The sequence below is a fragment of the Ammospiza nelsoni genome, chromosome 19, assembly GCF_027579445.1.
Source record: "Ammospiza nelsoni isolate bAmmNel1 chromosome 19, bAmmNel1.pri, whole genome shotgun sequence".
NCBI lineage: Eukaryota > Metazoa > Chordata > Aves > Passeriformes > Passerellidae > Ammospiza > Ammospiza nelsoni.
Genome location: NC_080651.1, coordinates 11,710,978 through 11,730,686, shown reverse-complemented (window position 1 = coordinate 11,730,686; position 19,709 = coordinate 11,710,978). Strand labels below are relative to the sequence as shown.

The window sequence follows — 19,709 nt, the reverse complement described above, 5'->3', positions numbered from 1 at the left end:
AATGCAAAACAATGAGTTATTTACAGAAAGTGTGTGAGAGTTTTTTACAAGAATGTAAACATCAGAAGGCTTAGAAAATCTTAAAAAATCAGGATGACATCAGGGCTCGGGAGGAAGGGGAGATTGTGCCCCCTCCAGCTGGGTGGCTGTCCCCAGAGCTGTGCATGGCTGTTCCCTTGGCAGGTGCAGCACAGCCAGTCCCACCACATTGACCGGTACCTGGTGTGCGGGGAGCGCTACCGGGCCCTGCGCGACGCCGTGGGACGAGCCATGATGGAGGGCACGGCCCAGGGGCTGCTCCAGGCCCAGCAGGTACAGCCCTGGCCTCCCCCAGAGCCCTGCTCTGCTGTGTCCCTGTGGGCACTGTCTGTTCCCAGCACCTGGCGTCACTGGGGTTTGTGCTCAAGCAGGTTTTCTTTGCTTTCCCACCTGCACATCCCATCTCTGTAGCTGGGGCAGCTCTGGCCTGTTCCCAGCCACATCCTTGCTTCTTCCCCAGGCCTCCAGCAGCCCCCCGGCCCTGGAATCTGCCCACCTGCTCCTGGCCATCTTCCGAGAGGTCACTGTCCTGTACGGGGATCCGAGCCTTCGTCCCAAGCAGCAGGTAGGGCATCCCCAGGCAGCAGGTAAGACACCCCCCTTTGGCAGCACCCCTTTAGCAGCTTGTGGCAAACCTGTTTGTGGGTAAGGAGGAACTGGATCTGAATCAGTGGTGGAGGAGCTTGGCTCCCGTGCCCCAGCCAGGGTGGTGGCCCGAGTGAGCAGGCTGGGGAGGTTTTGGCAGCAGGGTAACCCAGGATGGGAAGCAGCTGCCAGTGTTCTTTGTTGGATGGGGGCAGTATCCTTTAGCTCTTTCCAATCTGTGCTTTCAGCAAGCAGAGGCCATGGTTGAGTTCGTCCAGAGCTGCCCAGTGCTGAGCTCCCCTGAGCTGCAGCACCTTGCAGTTGCCCTGGTGAAGAACACCCTGCCCGGGCTGGCCGTAGGGCCGTGGGGACACGGCCAGCAGGGAGCCCTGCTGGAGATGGCCGTGCACGTGGCTGCTGTGCTGCTCTGTGGGCACAGCCCTGTCCTGCAGCCCCTCAGGAACCTGGCCTTCCAGCCTCACAGCATGCAGGTGAGGGCACGAGCTCATCCCTGGTTCTTGCCTGTGTCTGCTGGATCCTCCTCCCCAACAGCAACGCTCCAACTCAGTTTGAGCTGTGAAACACTGGGGGGATTATTGCAGTGCTGTTGGGGTTAATTAGCACAGCACCAAGCTCTGGTATCTTTTCAAGGCACCTCTCCATCCTGAGCAGGATGAAACAAATAGCTTTGCTGGTATTTGTGTGAGCGAGGCTGAGAGCAGCTGGCAGCTCCCCCTGTGCTGAGCTGCCTGCTCAGAGAGCTCTGGCTCCTCAGGCAGGGGCAGGGGCAGGGAGCTGCTGCTCTGCTGCTCCTGGCTGCCCAAGGGGTGAGGGAACACGCTGGTACACACCAGGGTGCATCAGCAATGCACTGCAGGATGGCTGGAGAGTGCAAGCCTTAACAATGCTGACAGTTCTAAGAGGGGATTTTAACAATGCTGACAGTTCTAAGAGGGGACTTTCAAAGGTGAATATGAAATTCTGCATCTGCATCACCTGCCTGGCCTCTGCTCTCAGGTGTCTCCTGTTCCCCAGTGTGAACAGACCCGGGGAGTGGCTGCTGCACGACAGAGCTGATTCCCAGATCCTCCTGTGACTGCTTTCCCCTTTCCCTCCCCAGCACTCCTTTCTGCCCACCATGCCCGAGGACATGATGGCTCAGGCAAGGACCTGGAAGGACATGCATGGTCTGCACTGGTATGGTGAGTGCTGCTGGCTGCCTGGGGAAGGAATTTCTTGGGTTTGGAGAGGGAAACTGTTCCACATGTGAGGACAAACACACTCCTCAGCATCAGTTACCCGTGGTAAATCCAGATTTGTAGACAGTTTGTGTGGGTGATGTACCAAAGGACATCCAGTGCTGTTTAGTCTTCAGCCTGCAGCTGTTCAGAGAGCATGAGGGGTCACAAAGGCAACACAAACAGGGTGTGAGAGGAGAGCTCTGCCACCTTCCTGGCCAGCTTTGTCTCTGCTTCCCCCAGCTGGACCTGCCTGCAGCAGGGAAGGGAGGGTGAGGGCATTCCTGCCCTCAGCAGCAGAATCTGTCAGGCTTTCATTCCTTGTTTCTCAAGGAGAAGCAGCACTGAAAAATTCCTTGGCTTCCTATGTGGGCCTGTCGGTCCTTTGGGCTTTGGGGTAGTCAGGGCTTTTGATTAGATCTTCAGCATGTTTCTTGCTCCAGGATGATGGTGCCAGTGAAAGGGAATAACAGGGGCTGTATAAATCTGTCTTAGAATGTTGTCCTGTTTGTTTCTCTCCTCACAGAATGTCCCAATGGCCACTTCTCCACTGTGGGAGAGGTAAGAATTTGGGACTCGTGGATATTTAAGCAGACAAAGCTTTCAACAATAAACTCTTTTATTTTGTTTACTGGTTTGAATGTTCTGATGCACAGAGTTCCACTTCTAAACTCGATATTATTGATCATTTTGTCGTTGTAATGTAAAATTTAGAATACCCCTAGCATTCATACCATAGATTGGGAAACATCAGGCAGAGGCCCAGTTTGTAGCAGGGATTGAGTTAACCCCTTAGAGGTTGGATTTTTGTTCCATTCCCTCTGTCTGCTGGAGAGGCTGTTGCTCTGGAACTCAGTGTTCTCCTGTTGCTTTTCCCAGTGTGGGCTGCCCATGGAAACGAGCCGCTGTCCCGACTGCCACGTCCCCATTGGAGGCACCAACCACAAACCCGTGCAGGGCTTCCATCAGTCCAGGTGGGCTCTTTGCAGGGATGAATGAGGTGGGACTTGCCTGTGGTGCCCTCAAAGGCCAGAGGTACCAAGCACTTCATGCTGCTCTCTGGAAGGTGTAAGCAGGGGATGTGCAAGCAAGGGTAATCAGGCAGCAAAACCAAAGAAATTTACTTTTATGTGCACAAAACTGACAGGAAGCCTTCACTCCCCTGTGGCACTCTGAATTGGCAGCTTTTATGGCATTCCAAGACATTATGAGTCAAAAAGGCATTGCTGGGTATCAGAGATGTCTTGTATGGTTTTTGTCTGGGTTAAAAAAACAAACATGTATGCGCTTTGCTACAGGATCCGTGAGGACAGGACTCAGACTGGCCACGTCCTTGGAGATGTGGAGCACAGGAGGACACTGGGGATGTCTGACAGGGGCGTGTCCCCCGTGGTCTTTGTGCTGCTCCGTTTGCTCACCCACCTGTCCATGCTGCTGGGAGCCTCCAGAGACCCTCAGGTATCCCCAGAAATGCTTCCAAGGGGTCACACAGAATGTAGGGGAACCTTTGTGTGCTGCTGGTCCTTTTCATCACGCTGGCAAGTGTCCAGGGCAGGATGCAAGACCCAAATTCCCTCCCTCCTTGCCCAGGAGAGATTTTGGTTAATTCCTCATTTCCATGCAGGCACATCCACCCAGCCCTGCCTTGATGGGCACAGGTGGCAGGAATCCCACACATGGGGTGCCTGGCAGGACAGAGCTCTGTGTGCTTCCCTGGATGTTTTTGGCTGTGCTCAGCTCTTGCCTTTGTTGTCTTCAGTCTCTGGGAAGGATGATCAAGCCAGCAGTGGAGGATGTGGTGAGCTTCCTGCAGCAGCACGTTCAGGAGGACCTGGCACATCTGACCAGGATTTTGGGGAAGAGTGTGGATGACACCATCAACATCGTGCACCTGGTGCTCAGCAGCCTCCTGCAGGCCCCCCAGCAGCAGCCAGGCCAGTGTAAGGAAAGCCCCCTGCCCTGTCACACTTGGGGCTGTGCTCAAAGGGCTGTGGCCATGCAGCCACCTTGCTGATAAACCCCTTCCAACAGCAGCAGTGAGCTGAGGAGGAAAATAGAGAGCTTGAAGCTTCTTACTTAGGGAGGGAAGAATTTTTGGCTGTTTGCTTCTTTCAGTTGGGTACGTGGCGTTTGCAAGGTTTGGTGCAGTCAATAACTCTGAAAATGAATTATTGACAAAACAGTGTCATGACAGATGGGCAGAGCTTGCAGCTCCTGAGCAGGGCTGCTTGTGCTGTGTGCAGTCCCTGTTCTGTGCTGCCTCTCAGTCACTCCCAGAAGCTCTCTGGGAGAAGAGGGATGGCACAGTGGGGCTCATGGTGGGCTCTGGAGTCACTGTGGCACAGAGGCATTAATTGTAAATGGCCCCTATTTGGGGGGTGGGCAGCACCAGCCAGTATTCCAAGCTTCACCCTGTCATTGATCATGGTCTGACCTTGGACAGCCTGTTCAATATTTCTGGGGTTATGAAGGAGTTGTGTAAATGTCCCCATCATTCACATGAAGCTCCTGGAACCCTGGCTCACTGTGTGATGTTTGGGTGTCACTCTCCAGCTGGACCAAGATACTCAGTTAACTTCTAGCACCTGTGAATCTGTGCTTTCTTTTCACTGAAATATTGCAGATGTAAGAGGTGAAATATTCCTGTTGCAGGGCCAGTGCAGTTTGATGAGTTTCTGTCCACCAAGGGGAAGAGAAACAAATGGGAAGAAATTGTTGCAGACACAATTATTGTTCCTGAATTGGAGGTGAGAAATCTGCTATACAGAGTTAGTAGCTGAGCAGTTCAAAATCCACTGGAAATCTGATGTGCTATAATATCTACACTTTTCACCTGGCTATTCCCAAAGCCAGCCCCTCCATGGGGCTGGGCACAGCTGCACGTTAAGGATTAGCAACCTTTATCTACCTGGGGAAATGGGAGCCTGAGGCTGGGGTTGTTCTGGGGTGAATCTGTATAGCTGGAAAAGCAGAAATGGCTCAGCTCAGCTGAAAGTATTTCACACTATCCAATAATTTATTATTCTTTTAATGCAGGATTTGGATAAAAAGCTTCTCAAGTTGAACCGCCAGATCCAAGAGGATGAGAGAATCTCCTCCAACCCCATAGTGAAGCTGGTGTATGGGGACCCAGCTGCATTCCTGTCCCAGCTGCCAGGGGACAGCCACGTGCACCACTCCAGGATGTGGAGCTGCCGCAGGAGGGTTTCTGTGGAGAACCTGGGCCACGTTGTGCAGCAGAAGAACGCCAAGGACACCGTCCCTCTCCTCTGCAAGTTCCTGCAGAAGGTGGGGCTGGCACAGGGCTCAGAGCCTGGCATTGCCCAGGACTAAACCACGTTTGGATTATCTCAGTACTTGCCATGATCTTGAGAATGAACACGGAAGATATTGTTGTCTTTTAAACATTTAAGAAGTAATTCCATAAAAGTATTCCCAACTGGTTTGTCCAAGCACAGCCTTACCCACAGGCTCCCTTTCCTCTTCCAGGAAAACGAGCTGAGGCTGGTGAAATTCCTACCAGAGATTCTGGCTCTGCAGAGAGATTTGGTGAGGCAATTCCAGAACACAGCAGAGATCAAACACTGCTCCATCAGGGAATTCCTCAGGGAGCCCCACTCAGGTGAGGAGATGCTGCCAAAATTGTAATTAATGAAAAATAAAGTGCTGGATTGTCCAGTTGAAAGTGAAGGGGAAAACTCACCTTTTCCTTTTAACTCTCACCCAAGTGAACTGAGACTTGGATAGGGTTGGAAAAGTTACCAGATGACTTTAAAGGGAATTAAGTACAGGAGATTTTTTATGAGGTTGGGACCTCTGTGCAGTGCAGCAGCAGTTCTGTGGGCATTTTAAGCTCAGCTCTAGAGCAGGGCTTGCCTAAAGAGTGGAATGAATGTTCTTCCCTTCCTTTCATGAAGTTTGTGGCAACTCCTTTAATTGAATTTAAGTACAATTACTGATGCTTTTAAGTACTTATGGAAAACTACATAAAGGTCATGCAGGAGCAGACAATAATGGAAAAGTAACAAACTGAGCCAATGACTCCATTTGATGCCTTTAGAAAGGTGTTGGGTGTCTGTTTAGTCTCTTGAGCAGTTGCCTGGAGTTCAGTGGTGTGCTCCGAAGATCCCTGTATTGGAGAGTTTCACCAGGAAAAGGCGTTTAATGGCCTTATCTTTTTGTTGTTTCTCAGATGTGATGAGGGACCTGTTGGAGAGGAGAGTGAATGTGTTTCTGTCTGTCTGGAACAAGCTGAGAAGCTCCCTGGACACCAATGGTGAGCAGCTTCTTTCCCAGCCCTGCTCCTCGTGCTGAGTTCAGGTTCCTCCCATCACTGATGCTGAGGCATAGCCTCAAAACTGGGCTTGGCCATTGAATTTTAAGAGCGTAGGTAAAAGGGGAGGGATTTGTTTCCCTGTTGTAGTATTCTGACCTGAACTTGTTTCCTTTCTCACCTGAACTTGTTCCCTTTCATGCTTGTCCCTAACACCGAGCGTGCAGCTTTTCTCAGCTTGGTACCTCCTCCTGCCCTGGCTCAGCCTGGGTGCCTCTGGGCCCCCTCAAACCCTGCTGTCTGTATTCCAGGGGAAATCAAGCTGCCCAAAGGCTACTGTGATGCTGAGCTGAGCCTGGACAGCAGGCTGGAGGTGCTGCTGCCACGGCGCCAGGGGCTGGGGCTGTGCTCCACGGCGCTGGCCAGTTACCTGATCGGGCTGCACAACGACCTGGTGCACTCTGTGCACAGGCACACCAAGGAGGACGACAGGTGTGCTGCTCCCCGGGCTCTGCTGCATCCCTGCTCCCTCTCAGGCAGCTTTCCCTGCTCCCCAGAGGCCTCTCCCTCTGAGCACGGGCCCTCTGCTCCCTGCAGGTACCTGGTCAGCCCCTCGGAGGTGGCCGACCTGCACCTGATCAGCTACGAGGTGGAGAGGGACCTGATCCCTCTGATCCTGTCCAACTGCCAGTACAGCATGGAGAAGGGAGGGGAGACCTTGCAGGACTTTGACCTGGAGAGGATCCAGCAGCAAGTGATCAGCAAGTTCCTGCAGGGGAAGCCGCTGATCACGCTGACGGTAGGAGGGGCAGGGCTGTGCAGCCAGGAGGGCTCTGGGAGCACCATTCCAGGGTTCACATCCCTGACAGCTTTCTGTCCTGACAGGGAATCCCCACCCTGGTGCACAGACACGACCGCAACTACGAGCAGCTGTTCAGTGATGTCAGGAACAAGCTGGAGCAGGTGGGTTTCTGCACTGCAGGAAGCAGGGCAAGCACGAAATCCCTGCTTTTCCAAGGGTTTTCTGTGCCTTGCCTTGTCCATCCAAAGCCTGCCTGCTGATTTCTCAGCATGCCTTGGGTGCTGCAATCTGGCCTTGTGCTGCCAGTCAGGATTTGCAAAGAGAAGGGAAATGCTGAAATAGTTCAGCATTTCAGTTTCCTGAATCTGGGGCTCTCTTGTCTTCCTTGACTTGAGCAATCGGAACAGAAAAAGGAATGGCTTTAAAACAATACTAGCTGTGACTTTGTGTTTTTTAGAGTGCTCTGCCCAGTTCTGTGATGAACATGATCAGCGGGGAGCTGCAGTCCTACAGCGATGTGTGTGATGCCCTGTCCCTCACTGAGATCACCCTGGGCTTCCTGGCCATGGCTGGTGAGAACGCTGACATGCTGCTGACTGAGTACATTGAGCAGGTTCTGCAGATGGGGGATCAGACAAACCCTCACGTGCTGCAGGTGAGTCCTGAGGGCAAAACTCAAATCCTTCTGGGGTAAAATCTGGTTTATGCTAAATCCAGCCTGTGTAACAGAGCCCTCTCACTTTGCCTGTCATGGTACCAAAAACTGGATTATTGAGGGCAGCTGGGGAAGGGTGAGAGGGCTGGATGAGCTCTGTGCTGGGCTCTCTCTGGGCAGGGCAGGCTGGGGACAGGCTCCAAAGACACCCCTCACATCCACAGATGTCCTTCTCTTCCAGGCCCTGAGACGGTGCCAGCTCAGGCACAGCATGGCCCTGTGGCAGCTCCTGTGTGCCCACAAATCCGAGCAGCTGCTGCGCCTCGGCAGGGTATGGCACCCCCAGCCCCTCTGTGTGAGCTCCTCTGCCCTGCCCTGCCCTGCCTGCAGCTGCTCAAATGTGCCTTTGGGTTTTTCCTCCCCTCGCTGCATTTTTAGGATCCTTTTGCAGATGTCAGTCCAGACTACAAAGAAGAGCTCACCCCAGAGCTTGCCAAGCTCCTGCACACATTCCTGGTGCACTGCAGGCTGGAAACCTTCCTGCAGGAGCTCCATGAAATGATCATCCTGAAGCTGAGACGTGCCCAAGCTGTGCAGGAATTCAAACCCACCTGGAGGTAGGATTTGCACACCCAAAGCCACCACAGTTGTTGTTAAGTGAAGCTTCTCTCCCTCTGAGCATGCACACAGTGGGAACACTCCCTTGGCACATGCATGGCCGGGGACACAGCCCAGGCAGCAGCATTTGGAATATCCACAGCCTTTTCTGGCAGGTGTCACTTCCATCTCACACAGGCTCTCTTGGGGATGCTGCTGGCCAGGGCACAAACATCAGCACTTCTGCAGGCACTTGGATAAAATAATAACAGAATCACAAACTCATTAAGGCTGGAAACCTCCATGATGATCAAGGCCAGCCTCCAGGGATAGGCACAGCTCTGCCCTGCAGCCTGCCCTCGCTGGGCTCTGTGCCTCCACCTGGCTGTTTAACCCTTCTCACTACACATACAGACCTGTTCACTTATGGATATTGAGTATTTTGGGTGGGTGCACTGCACTCATACTGTGGAACTTGTGGGATTTTTCTTTTAGCTGTTAATGCCATTTTGCTCTGTCTTCCAGCCTGAAGGAATCACTCTTGCCTTACCTTGATGACAAAGACTCTGAGTTAGCTCTGGAGCTGGAAGACACATTCCCAGATGAGATTCTCCTGTCTCATGCTGCTGGTACCTGGAAAGCAGCTGCTGCCTTCAAGAGGGAGCACAGGGACAGTTAGGACAGAGCCCTGCCAGGGACTGCCACAGCGCTGTCAGGGCTTCTGCCACTCTGGGCATTTGTGTGGGGCTTGTTGGTTGTTCTTTGGGTTTGGGGTTGTTGTTGGTTTTACACCTGATGTGAAGAGTGGCCGTGGAGGAGGGTGAAATAGCCCCAGCAGCTCGGTGCGAACCCTGGATCGCCACAGCTCCAGAGCCACTGGAGGAACATGAAGGATTTTTTTACAAGCCATGGTGCCGTCGTGCCGGGGCAGGGTTGGTGTTTTCCTGCCTGCCTTTCTGCGCTGGCTGCAGAAGCGGCGCCTGCCGGGCGCCCCCGCGCAGGGAGCCCCGAGGGCCGCGGCTCCTTCGCTGCCTTCGGCCCGGCCTGGCCGGCTTCTCCCCCTCCCTTTAAATAAACTTGTTCAGCTCCCGCGCCTGCTCCCGGCTCCTTTCCGCGGCGGGGCCGGGGATCGGGAACGGGATCGGAGCCGGGATCGGTGCCGCCCGCCCGGAACGGCCGCGCCCGGCCGCGCTTTCCGGGGAGCGGCGGCGCTGCGGGACGGGCGGGCCCGGCGCCGCCATGGCCGCGTCCCCCGCCCAGCGGCGCCGCTGGGAGCGGTAACGGGGCAGGGGCTGGGAGCGGTAACGGGGCTGGGGCCGGGAACGGTAACGGGGCTGGGGCCGGGGCTGGGGCTGGGAGCGGTAACGGGGGTCCCGCTGGGACGGTCCCCGGGGACCGCCCGGCGGCGCCGCTGGGAGCGGTAGCCGGGCTAGGGCAGTAATGGGGCTGGGGCCGGGAGCGGTAACCGCGGTCGGGCTGGGACGGATCCCGGGGACCGCCCGGCGGCGCCTCTTGAGAGCGGTAACGGGGATCGGGCTGGGAGCGGTAACGGGGCTCGGGGCTGCCCGGCCCCGCGTCCCCACAAGGCACGGGCACCCTCGGCATGACCCGCCGGTGCTCCGGCCCCGGTTGGGGTTTGCGGCTCCCCGGGGAGGGAACGGGGCGCGGTCCGGGCCGGGGCTCGGGGAGCGGCCCGCTGTGATCGCGGCCGGCCCGCAGGGAGCAGGCCCGGCTGAGGGCCAGCGTGCTGGAGGAGGACACGGAGCCCTGGCAGAAGGAGCCGCAGTTCGCGGGGCTGCTCAGAGTGGGAGGCGTGGATCTGTCCTACAGCAAGGGGGACGAGAGCCGTGCCTGCGCCTCCCTGGTCGTGCTCAGCTACCCGGACCTGCAGGTACCGCCCGGCACGGGGTCTGGCGAGGAATGCTCACTGAGAGGCTGGGCAGGCCCTGGCACAGGGGCACAGAGCAGCCCCTGGATCCCTGGCAGTGTCCCAGGCCAGGCTGGACACGGCTGGAGCAGCCTGGCGCAGTGGAAGGTGTCCGTGCCTGCCCCAGGTGCTGTACCAGGACTGCCGCATGGTGCCCGTCACCGCCCCGTACGTGGCCGGGTTCCTCGCCTTCCGAGAGGTGCCTGTCCTGGTGGAAGCCGTGCAGAGACTTCAGCGGGAGGAGCCCCAGCTCCAGCCTCAGGTGTGCTGTGCTTCCCTTGTCCCGAGCTGGGCTGCAGAGTCCCAGGGAAGGTGGTCTCCCTCCGGAGCCTGAGCTGCTGGGACAGGAGGGGCACGGACAGAGCTGTGCTGGAGCATCCATTCCCTTGCCTTGGGGAGCTGGGAGCAGCCAGGCCTCCTTTGGGAACCCGTGGTGTGTGCAGGGCATTGCCAGTCCCACGCTGCCGCTGCTTCAGGGACAGGCAGTCAGGAGGAGCCTTACAGGGAGAATTGAGGAACCAAGAGAGATTCCTCCTTGCTCCTTGGAGTGCTCTCAGTGCCCAGGCAATAACATTTCTGCTTTGGCTTTTTCAGGTGCTTCTGGTGGATGGGAATGGCCTGCTCCATCCCAGAGGTAGGCTGTTCCTGCAGAGCCCTGTGCTGCTCCTTGGCGTTCCTGTTCCGTGGTGTCCCGCAGCTACAGCGGCTCCTTGTTGGCAGAGTTTGGCATAGCCTGTCACCTCGGAGTCCTGACAGACCTGCCGTGCATCGGCGTGGCCAAGAACCTCCTGCACGTGGATGGCTTGGTCAGGGATGAGCTGCACAAGGAGCAGGTTAGGCCAGGCTGGGATTTGTTTTTTCACATCCCAGGGGAATTTGGGCAGCCACCTACAATGATGTGCTAATGAGCTGATGCGTGTGTGTTTATCCCCAGGTTCGTTCCCTGCAGAGGTCAGGAGAGGCATTCCCACTGACAGGCACCTCGGGGAAGGTCCTGGGCATGGTAAGCTCTCAATTGGCCCCTTGTCCCTCTCCACGGTGGGGCTGTCTCAGTGATGCCCTGCAGCTGTGAACAGGTGACCAGTGGCACTGCTGGCCCCTTCCTGAGAGCTCAGGTGGCTGCAGGGAGCTGCAGCTCAGGTGCTGGGAGCATTGCCGTCCGTGGCTGTGGCACTGAGGTGCTCCAGCAGCCTGGATGGTGAGCTGCAGCCTGGGAGAGGTGCCAGTTCCCTGGCAGCTCCCGGGGACCGGGCTGGGAGCGGCTGATTCAGAGCAGAGCAGGAACAGGCAGCTGGGAGACTCTTCCTGTGGGTGCTGTCAGCCTGGGCTGGCACAGCTCCTGCATCCCAGAGCAGCCTCGGGTGTCTGGGGAAGGGACACGGGGACAGACAGGAGACACTGGGATGGGGAAGGTGTTTGGGAAGGCTGGGAGCTGCCAACTCAGAGCCACCACCCCACCCCAGGGCTCTGGCTGGCTCCTAACTCACTGCCCCTGTGTGTGTGTGTTCAAACGAGCCTCTCCAGTGCCTCATCTCTCCTTTCTGGCTGCCCAGGTGCTGCGGAGCCACAGCAACAGCTCCAGGCCCCTGTATGTGTCCGTGGGGCACCGGGTGAGCCTGGGCACGGCCGTGTCCCTGGTCAGGGCCTGCTGCCGCTTCCGCATCCCGGAGCCCATCCGGCAGGTACGGCACGCCTGGGGCAGGGGGGCGCCCCTGGGGCAGGTACAGCACCCCTGGGGCAGGGGGGACACCCCTGGGGCAGGTACAGCACCCCGGGGCAGGGGGGGCACCCCTGGGGCAGGTACAGCACCCCTGGGGCAGTGTTTGCCGAGTCCTGGGCTGCTCAGAGCCTCAGCCTGCCCCTCCTGTGCTGGGCAGTTCCCCAGCCCCTGGTGCTGCCCACTGATCCTCCCAGGCCCGTTCCCCTGAGCAGTGCCCAGCAGCATTGCCAGCCCTGCCTGCAGTGCCAGCCTGCTGTCAGTCCCCAGGAGCTGGCAGTGCGGCTTTCCCGGGCCCTTGGAGCCCAGCACGGCCGCAGTGCTGCCCCTCTGGGCCTCTCCCGCTGCCGCACGGAGCCGGCAGCCAGCAGGTGACAGCACTGCATCGCTGTCACCGGCTGCAGCTGCCACCGCGGCTCCGCCTTGGCGGGTTTGAAATCGCAGCACAACTCGGGGAAAGGCTCTGGAGGAGCTCAAAGCCTCTGGGACTTCTGGCCTGGCCTTCCCTTCTGCCCGAGGTCACTCTGCTGTTGGTGGCTCCAGAGCCAGGAGTGACCCCGGGGTGTCCCTATCCCTAACGCTGCCCTGGGACAGCCCCTTGGCATCGCTGCTGTGCCAGGCTGGGGGATCAGGGGTGTGCCCACCTGAGCAGCCCCCGGGGCAGTGCTGGGTGACCCTGCTGCTCCAGAGCTGCAGCGTTGCCTGGAACTGAGATCTGCTCGCAAACTACCCCAAAATCTGAACTCCTTGGAGCAGAGCAAGCCTGGGGTGTCCAAGCAGAGCTGCAGTTCCCAGTCCCAGCCCCAGTACCTGCCAGACTGGGGGAGGCTGCTGGAGCTCCTTATGTAACCTGCTCCAGCCAGGACAGATGCCTCTGCAGAGCTCGAGCCAGCTCTGCAGTCTGTGTTCAAAGGAAGCATTCCCTTTGGAAACAGAAAGGTGCCTTGGAGCTTTTCATCACCCTCATTTCACTTCCAGCCATCTCCAGGATTTGCTCATGTTCGGAGACTCTTCCAGTTCCCTGTGACCTTTTTCTTGGAGTGATGGAATGAATTATGATCACTTTTCTTACAGAGGGATGAGAAATCCAACAGGGGAGTGTGTTTACTCTAGAGAGATGGCAGGAGATGAGGACACTTAAACCTTTCCATGGGACTTGTCCCTGCTCTGCTTCCTCTGTGTGGTGACTGCCACAGCTCTTGGCAAGGCAGGGCTGACAGCCTCAGCTCCTGAGCACCTGCAGCTGGGGTTAGGATGTAGGAGGCTGTGGAGAATCCTGCCATGGCCTTTTTGCCATGGTACATGTCCAGAAACTGCAGACCTGATAGGAGAAGTGCTTACAGTGTCAGGAAAGACTTGTGGATCACCAGGTCCTGCTCTGGAAGTTCTGGCAGGCCTGGAAATGAAGTGGTTTGTGAGAGCTCAGCTTTGCACAGCTCCTGGGGTTTGTGTGAGGGCAGCATGTGCAGTGCAGCTGCTGTGGCAGCTCGGGCTCCTGCTCCAGGGGATGTGGTGCTTCCCAGGAATGCACATTGCCCAGGCAGGGAGCAGCAGGGTTCCATTTGCATTCAGCCCACAGCGTGGCTGTGGTGCAGATGAGAGGAGTGAGATCTCGCAGGAAGCAGGGGGATGAGCTGCCCTTGTCACCTGCAATCAGTATTTACATCCCACTCAGTCCTTGTTCCACGTGCCAGGCCCAGGCAGCAGAGCTGTGCTCCTGGTGAGGCCCTGCAGGGAGCCCCCAGTGCAGCCCAGCACAGCCTGAGGGGCCCTGGAGCAGCCCCAGGCCCTGCTGAGAGAGCTGCCCTTGCTCCTGGCACAGGTCAGAGCCCTCCCTGGTGCACCCTGCTCATTCCCAGGTCCCTGTGCCCACCCTCCAGCTGCCAGGGCTTGCACCAGGAGCCTGCTCTGCTCTCTCTGGGTCAGGTTCTGCCCAGCCTCTTGCTCACTTGCTGCTTCCTTCAGCTGCCCCTGGGTGCCCAGTGGGTTGGGCTGGCTCAGGAGGGGCTGCTGGCACAGCCTGAGGGTGCTCCAGCCCAGCAGGAAGGGCAGGACTGCTGCTCACCCTCTGTGAAATGCTGAGCACTCGCCCTCAGAAGAGTGAGACAAGGCAGCAGCCTCTCTGGGACTGGACAGCAGTCACTGCTGTCTCTGGGGGCACCCTCAGGAGAATGAGACAGGGCACCAGCTCTCCTCTGGCACTGGACAGCAGTCACTGCTGTCTCTGGGGGCACCCCTTCCAAGCCTGCTGTGCCCAGGGACCTCCCTGGCCCCTCAGGGAACAGGCAAAGCAGCATTTCCACAGGCAGCGCTGATCCCCTCTGAAAATAGCCCAGATCTGTGAGGATTATTGCTGGGCAGTGATCCATCTTATTGATTAGCCCGTGGTTAATCAGCACCTTAAGCTGACTCCAGTGCTGTGCTGGGAGTGAGCCGTGCCTGGGAACTGCCACCTCATCAAGCACTAGCTGATGTTCTCAGCACAATGTGCTTGGGGATTTTCTTCCCTAGAAGAATAGTTGGTGGCTGTGGCTGCTCCTTGCTGTGCCCGTGGGGACCATTGAGCAGCCTCCTTGCCTGGTTATAAAATCCATCACGTAATCGCTTATCCTGAAGAGTGATCAAAGTTATTTGTCAGTTTGGTTATGAAACTGTCCAATTATAGAGAGGAGGGAAAAAAATCTCCCAAACAAACCACCCCTTATGTAACTCTCTCCTCCTCAGCTGGCAGGAGGCTCTGCAGTTGTGGAGCAGGTTCCAGCAGCAGGCACAGCCTCCACCAAGGCCTGGGGGCTGCAGGAGAGGCTCCTGGGCAGCAGCACGGGGTGGAGAGCAGCAGAGCTTCAAGGACAGTCCCCAGGGATGTGTTAACCCAATTTCTGAGCTCGTCACCAGACACTGTGAAGCTTTTCCAGCTGGGAAGGTCACATCCTGCTTTGTAGGTGGGGAGAGACACTCTCCTTTGAGGTGGGCACAGCAGCTGCTCGGAAACGGCACAGGAGTTTCTAAAAGAGGAAAAACTTTGAAGGACTGTAAAAATCAACTGCCACTCCTCAAGGTTGTGCAGGAGCCCGGGATGTGTTTGTGGTGGCATCAAGGGTCTGCTGCTGGTGTCGTGCAGCACTGGAGGGCTGAGCAAGCACCTCAGGCTGGGGGCAGGAACACCCAGTGAGTGCCCAGCAGCACTTCCTGACAGCTCTGGGTGTGCCTGGTGCTCTCCTTGGTGTGTTCCTGGTGGGATGTGCTGACAGCAGGGTGGATGGGCACACTGGGGTTACAGCCAGGCTGCTCAGCCCATGCCCACTCCTTCTCCTGTTCTGTTCCAGGCTGACATCAGGTCCAGGGAGTACCTGCGGAGGCAGCCCTGTGCTCCCGTGGAGGGGCTGCAGGCCGTGCCTGCCAGCCCTCAGAGGTGGGTGTGTGGGCAGAGGGCACCTGCTGTGCCATGAGCTGCACTAATGGCATTAAGGGTCCAGGCAGGGTAACGGGGTGAGCTCATGGGGAGGTGAGGACATGTGCAGCCTGCAGGAGGTGATTCCTGCTCCCTGTGGCCACGCTGCCTCACACGCTGTCCTGAGCTGGCAAGGGCAGCAGGGATTTGCTCTTTTTTCAGCAAAGCCCTAACGCCCACAGGTGTGACCTGAGGGGGACAGAAATACCTGCAGGGAGCTGCTTTTGGCCCCAGGCCTTGGGGAGGGTCAGAGTCCTCCTCTCTTACATAAGGTGGGGCACTGGGTGTCAGTTCAGGGCTAAATCTGCCCCTGGGTTGCAGGAGCTCAACTCACCAAGTGCCAGTTGTTTGTGCCTGTTGGCTTCTACTTTTTGTAAAACTGCTTCCTATTTTCTCATTTGTGTCCCTGCAGCAAAAAGGAGGCTGAATCAGAGGATTAGCCTGGTGCCAGAAGAAAGTGCAGAGCTTCTCTTCACGGGGTCCTGTCCTGCACAAGGCTGGGTCCTGCTGGGTCAGGAGCCCAATGCCACCCTGGGGACAGCTGTGCCAGGCTGTGTCCCGCAGCACAGCACCAGCCACTGCTCGGGGAGAGTCCTTGCAGTGAATTTCTCAGGGTTCCTTTTCCAATACTGTTAAAGTCTTTGTGTAAGCAAAGCTCACGTGAGAGTTTGCAGCACCTCACTGGAGTCCTTGTGCGGCTGCAGGGCTGATTTACAGAGGTGCTGAGGCACTGCAGAGGCAGCCCGTGTGTGCCAGCACACCTCTGTGGCTCTCTGAGAGCCCTCCCTTCCCTCTGCTTTTGGAGCAGTTCCCCTGTCCCTGCAGCCTGGGCTCTCCATTCCCCCTGCACATCCCTGGGGAGCAGCAGCCCCACTTGCAGCTCTCCTGGAGGAAGGATCATCTCAGGGAAAAGGATGAAGGAACCCTCTCCCTCCCAGGGGCGTGGGGAGTCATTCCTGGCACACAGAGAGCTCCAGGTGCCCAAATCCCAGCCTGGAGACCTGGCCCAGCCCTAGCTCAGCCTGAGGAGCAGAGCCCAGAGCATCTGTGCCCAAATCATCCTCAACCCTGGTCCATCCTGCAGGACCAAAGCTGCTCCCAAGGTGTGGGGTCCTGGCTGGGGCTGGCAGGTGGTTCCTGAGTGTTCTGAGGAGCAGCAGGAGCAGAAGGTGCTCTGGGAGATCCTGGTGTGGCTGTGAAGATTCCAGCCTGAAGAAGAACACGGCAGCTTTCCTGTGGGTGGCGAGGGGCCCTGTGGGCTGTTTCACCTCCATTTTCCATAACTTTGTTGTACAACTTTTGTTCTTTTCTGTCTTGGAGCTGCTCTGGGTGGGGAGGACGAAGCCCAGCCCGTTGTGCCTCTGCTCTGTTGGGTCTGAACCAGGTGGGGAAAGGGGGGAAGTGACAAATCCTGGGGCCATCAGGGCAGGGCTGGGGCTGTCCTGGCACTGCTGGGGACAGGGGACACAGGGACAGCCATGTCCCCTCCTTGCAAGGACACAGGACCTCCTCTGCCATGGCCTGAGGGAGCAGGGTGGGACAGAGCCACCGGCAGCAGGGATCAGTTCATTCCTCATTCCAGCCCCACGCAGACAGTGACTTCTCTGGCCACGGTCACAGATTCAGGCCCCAGTGACAGGGTGGGCAGGGGACAGCTCCTCCCCGGAGCTCATGGCAGAACACCAGGGAATCACCGGGGTTTCTGATTTCGCCTGTGCTGAGAGGGTCATCCCTGGCCCATCCCAAATTCGGGGTGACACCATTGGTTCAGCCCAGGTGTGCTGAATGGGGCTCCTCATTGTGGGTGCAGTTTAACCCCAGGTGTGCTGAATGGGGCTCCTCATTGTGGGTGCAGTTTAACCCCAGGTGTGCTGAATGGGGCTCCTCATTGTGGGTGCAGTTTAACCCCAGGTGTGCTGAATGGGGCTCCTCATTGTGGGTGCAGTTTAACCCCAGGTGTGCTGAATGGGGCTCCTCATTTGGCTCTGAGGGGAGCAGCTGCTCCAGGCTGGCCCTGGCAGAGCAGAGGAACCTTCAAAGTGTGGGACTGTGGCTCCTCCCGCCCTGGTGAGTGTCTGGCTTTCATCTCATGTTTAATGTCTGTGGTTTTAATCCCTGATCCATTGGTGACATTTTTCTGTGTTTCTGGTTGGTATTTGACAATGGGAGCTTTGGGGTGGGTTGGTCAGGGGAGGCTCTGCAGCCAGAGCTGTGGTTTGGGTGGAAGCTGGAGGAATCCACCCCAGCTCAGACAGGAGCATGGGGCTGTGGCTGCTCAGGGTCTGTCTCTGGGTGCCCCTGTTGGGATCTGGGTGTTTGGATCCATGGAGGGTCCGTGTGCTCAGCCTGTGAGGGATTCAGGGCTGGGGACTCTGCTGTCCTCGGCTGGCCTGAGTCCCCCCAGCTGCCTCTGCCCGTGGGTGAGGGAAAATCAGGTGAAAAAATAAAAAACAACAGCATAAAAACCAGCTCTGCATCACTGCCCCGGCTTCCCTCTGCGTGAGGCCCTGAACTCCTCCTGAGCTCAGGTGACTCTGGATGAGTCACCTGGCGAGGGGATGGTGCTGCAGTGCCCTGGCAGCCCTGTGAGCCCTGCTGGGGCTCTGTGCTGTGCCTTTGGGCTGTGGGGTGCTCTCCCAGCTGCCCAAACGTGGCAGTTCAGCCCTTCCTAAAGGAAGGGACTAATCTCTGTGTTTGGTGTCTGCTTGTGGCTCTTTGGACACAATAAGGGATTAACTTGGTCTTTATCTAATTGGTTTATAACCCTGGGAAGGGAAAATCGCTTTGTAATGCTCGAAACCTCTTAACAGAAACTCAGAGACTGGAGCTTGAGTGTCCTTCGAAATAAACTCATAGATGGCTTGTCTTTTTTAACTCTCTGTTTGCTGGGAATTGGCTTTTCTGGGTGTACCTTGTTGGAATCAGAGAATGGTTGTTACTGACTGGTTGTGAATCCTCCAGTTATCCAGGGGGGTTTCTCTCACCATTTCCACCTGGGGCTGGCTGGGGAGGAGCTGTGGGGCTGGGGCAGGGATGGGGCTGCCCAGGGACGGCTCCTGGGTGACAAATGGGGCAGAATTGCTTTGGGCTTGGGTTCCTGTTCCTGAATTCAGCAGGTGCTGAACGGCTCTGCTGCAGATTCTCTGGATCTGTTCCCCCTGTTGTGTCCTGGAGAGCAGGAAGGAGGATCCCTGCGCCTGCCTTGTTTATCCTGGTCCCAGGAGAGGGAGAGGAGCTGCTCTAGGATGCAGTTCTGTTTGTTCCCCGCTTTCTGAGGCGGCCTGGCTGAGCAGCTCCGTGCCAGGTGCCTGAGGCTGGGTGGGATGAGCTCCCACCTCCGTGTCTGGAGCCTGTGGCAGTGTAGGTGCTGCCTGTGCAGTCTGAGCTCCTGTGACTCAGGGTTTGTATTTTGGGACGCTCCTGGTGAGCACGGGGGAAGCGTTTCACTGGGATTTCCCCCCTCCCTGCCCCCCGTTCCCTTTGGCTTGGTTGGGAGGGTTCAGGAGGGGCTCTTTCCCTCCTGGCTCCCCAAACCAGGTCCAGCTGCAGCTCTGGGTGCTCGCCCTGGCTGTGGAGCTGGGCCCAGCAGCTGAGCCCCTCTCTCCCCCCATTCCCGGAGCCTTTGGTGTTTGTGGGGCTGGCAGGGACAGCTGTGTCCTCTGGACCTCGGAGCATTCCCAGCTTTGGGCTCTACATGGGCGTTTTTAGTGCTGCTGCCTCCCTCCCGTGGCAGCTGAGGCCTCTTGGATGTGGTGGCTCCTGGGCAGAGCCGGGTGTGCAGAGGGAGCTGGGGAACGTCATCGCTCCCTTGCAGGGCTTTTGGTTCCTTTTTTTTGTCCTTTTTTTTTTAATATTCCCCCTTCTTTTGTCCTATAAATAGTTCTCCCCCCAACTGCTCTTCTCGTTGTTGGTGTTGGTTGATCCTCCCTGATCCTCTCACCAGCGCCCCGCCAGCCCCCCCCCGGCTTTATTTTAAGGCCCCATTAATTAAAAGCAAATGAGTGGAATTTCTCTTGACAAGCAAATTAATAGCAAATGAGATGATTATGAGCTGTGTCATTAGGGTGATGGAGCAGCTTGTGCAGGGCTCAGCCCCAAGCAAGGCAGCAAATCCGAGGGGTAACAGATCTCCCCTGTTGGGGGCTGGAAACTGCTCCCTTCCCTTCCCTTTGGTAGCCCAGGAGCCGCTGATGCTGAGCAGAACCCTGAGACCCCTCAAACAGCTGTCAGACCCCCCTGGCTCCTTCCCCTGTCCCTGTGTCTGTCCCTGAGCCACCCCTTCCCTGTTCCCTGCTTGGCCCCGAGAGCAGGGTCAGCCCCCAGGCCCCGTGGAGAGAAAGGGAGACGCTCTGTGTCATGTGCGGCTGAATAAAACATCTCCAGTTGCTATGCCAAGATCCTCTTTGCTTCCTTACCCTGCGCTAT

The 19,709-nt window shown here is 57.2% G+C and overlaps 2 protein-coding genes across 2 annotated transcripts in view; both read left to right on the top strand.

Moving 5' to 3' along the window:
- The window catches only part of RNF213 (ring finger protein 213), a 45,700-nt gene extending 36,419 nt beyond the window's left edge, over nt 1–9,281 (top strand). Inside the window, exons 48-66 of the mRNA XM_059485692.1 lie at nt 184–312; nt 500–604; nt 873–1,115; nt 1,745–1,826; nt 2,389–2,423; nt 2,742–2,836; nt 3,161–3,320; nt 3,622–3,802; nt 4,515–4,609; nt 4,899–5,150; nt 5,352–5,484; nt 6,055–6,138; nt 6,447–6,627; nt 6,733–6,934; nt 7,021–7,098; nt 7,395–7,592; nt 7,834–7,923; nt 8,031–8,209; nt 8,715–9,281. Coding sequence (XP_059341675.1) covers nt 184–312; nt 500–604; nt 873–1,115; nt 1,745–1,826; nt 2,389–2,423; nt 2,742–2,836; nt 3,161–3,320; nt 3,622–3,802; nt 4,515–4,609; nt 4,899–5,150; nt 5,352–5,484; nt 6,055–6,138; nt 6,447–6,627; nt 6,733–6,934; nt 7,021–7,098; nt 7,395–7,592; nt 7,834–7,923; nt 8,031–8,209; nt 8,715–8,868 — 2,676 coding nt within the window. The 3' untranslated portion in view covers nt 8,869–9,281. The remainder of the gene's footprint in view (nt 1–183; nt 313–499; nt 605–872; nt 1,116–1,744; nt 1,827–2,388; nt 2,424–2,741; nt 2,837–3,160; nt 3,321–3,621; nt 3,803–4,514; nt 4,610–4,898; nt 5,151–5,351; nt 5,485–6,054; nt 6,139–6,446; nt 6,628–6,732; nt 6,935–7,020; nt 7,099–7,394; nt 7,593–7,833; nt 7,924–8,030; nt 8,210–8,714) is intronic.
- Nucleotides 9,282–9,422: 141 nt separating this feature from the next.
- ENDOV (endonuclease V) lies at nt 9,423–18,158 on the top strand. Its single transcript, XM_059485762.1, has 9 exons — nt 9,423–9,466; nt 9,909–10,080; nt 10,244–10,378; nt 10,711–10,750; nt 10,837–10,949; nt 11,051–11,119; nt 11,670–11,798; nt 15,160–15,245; nt 15,697–18,158. Exons 1-9 carry the CDS (start codon nt 9,429–9,431, stop codon nt 15,722–15,724), a joined length of 810 nt encoding a protein of 269 aa, XP_059341745.1. The 5' UTR covers nt 9,423–9,428; the 3' UTR covers nt 15,725–18,158.
- Nucleotides 18,159–19,709: the final 1,551 nt, after the last annotated feature.

Excerpts from the sequence above, each read along its gene's own strand:
- ENDOV (XM_059485762.1), top strand. The coding sequence starts at position 9,429 with ATGGCCGCGTCCCCCGCCCAGCGGCGCCGCTGGGAGCG. Across the intron at positions 9,467-9,908 it reads CAGCGGCGCCGCTGGGAGCG|GGAGCAGGCCCGGCTGAGGG; the intron begins GTAACGGGGCAG and ends GCCGGCCCGCAG. Across the intron at positions 10,751-10,836 it reads TGGCCTGCTCCATCCCAGAG|AGTTTGGCATAGCCTGTCAC; the intron begins GTAGGCTGTTCC and ends CCTTGTTGGCAG.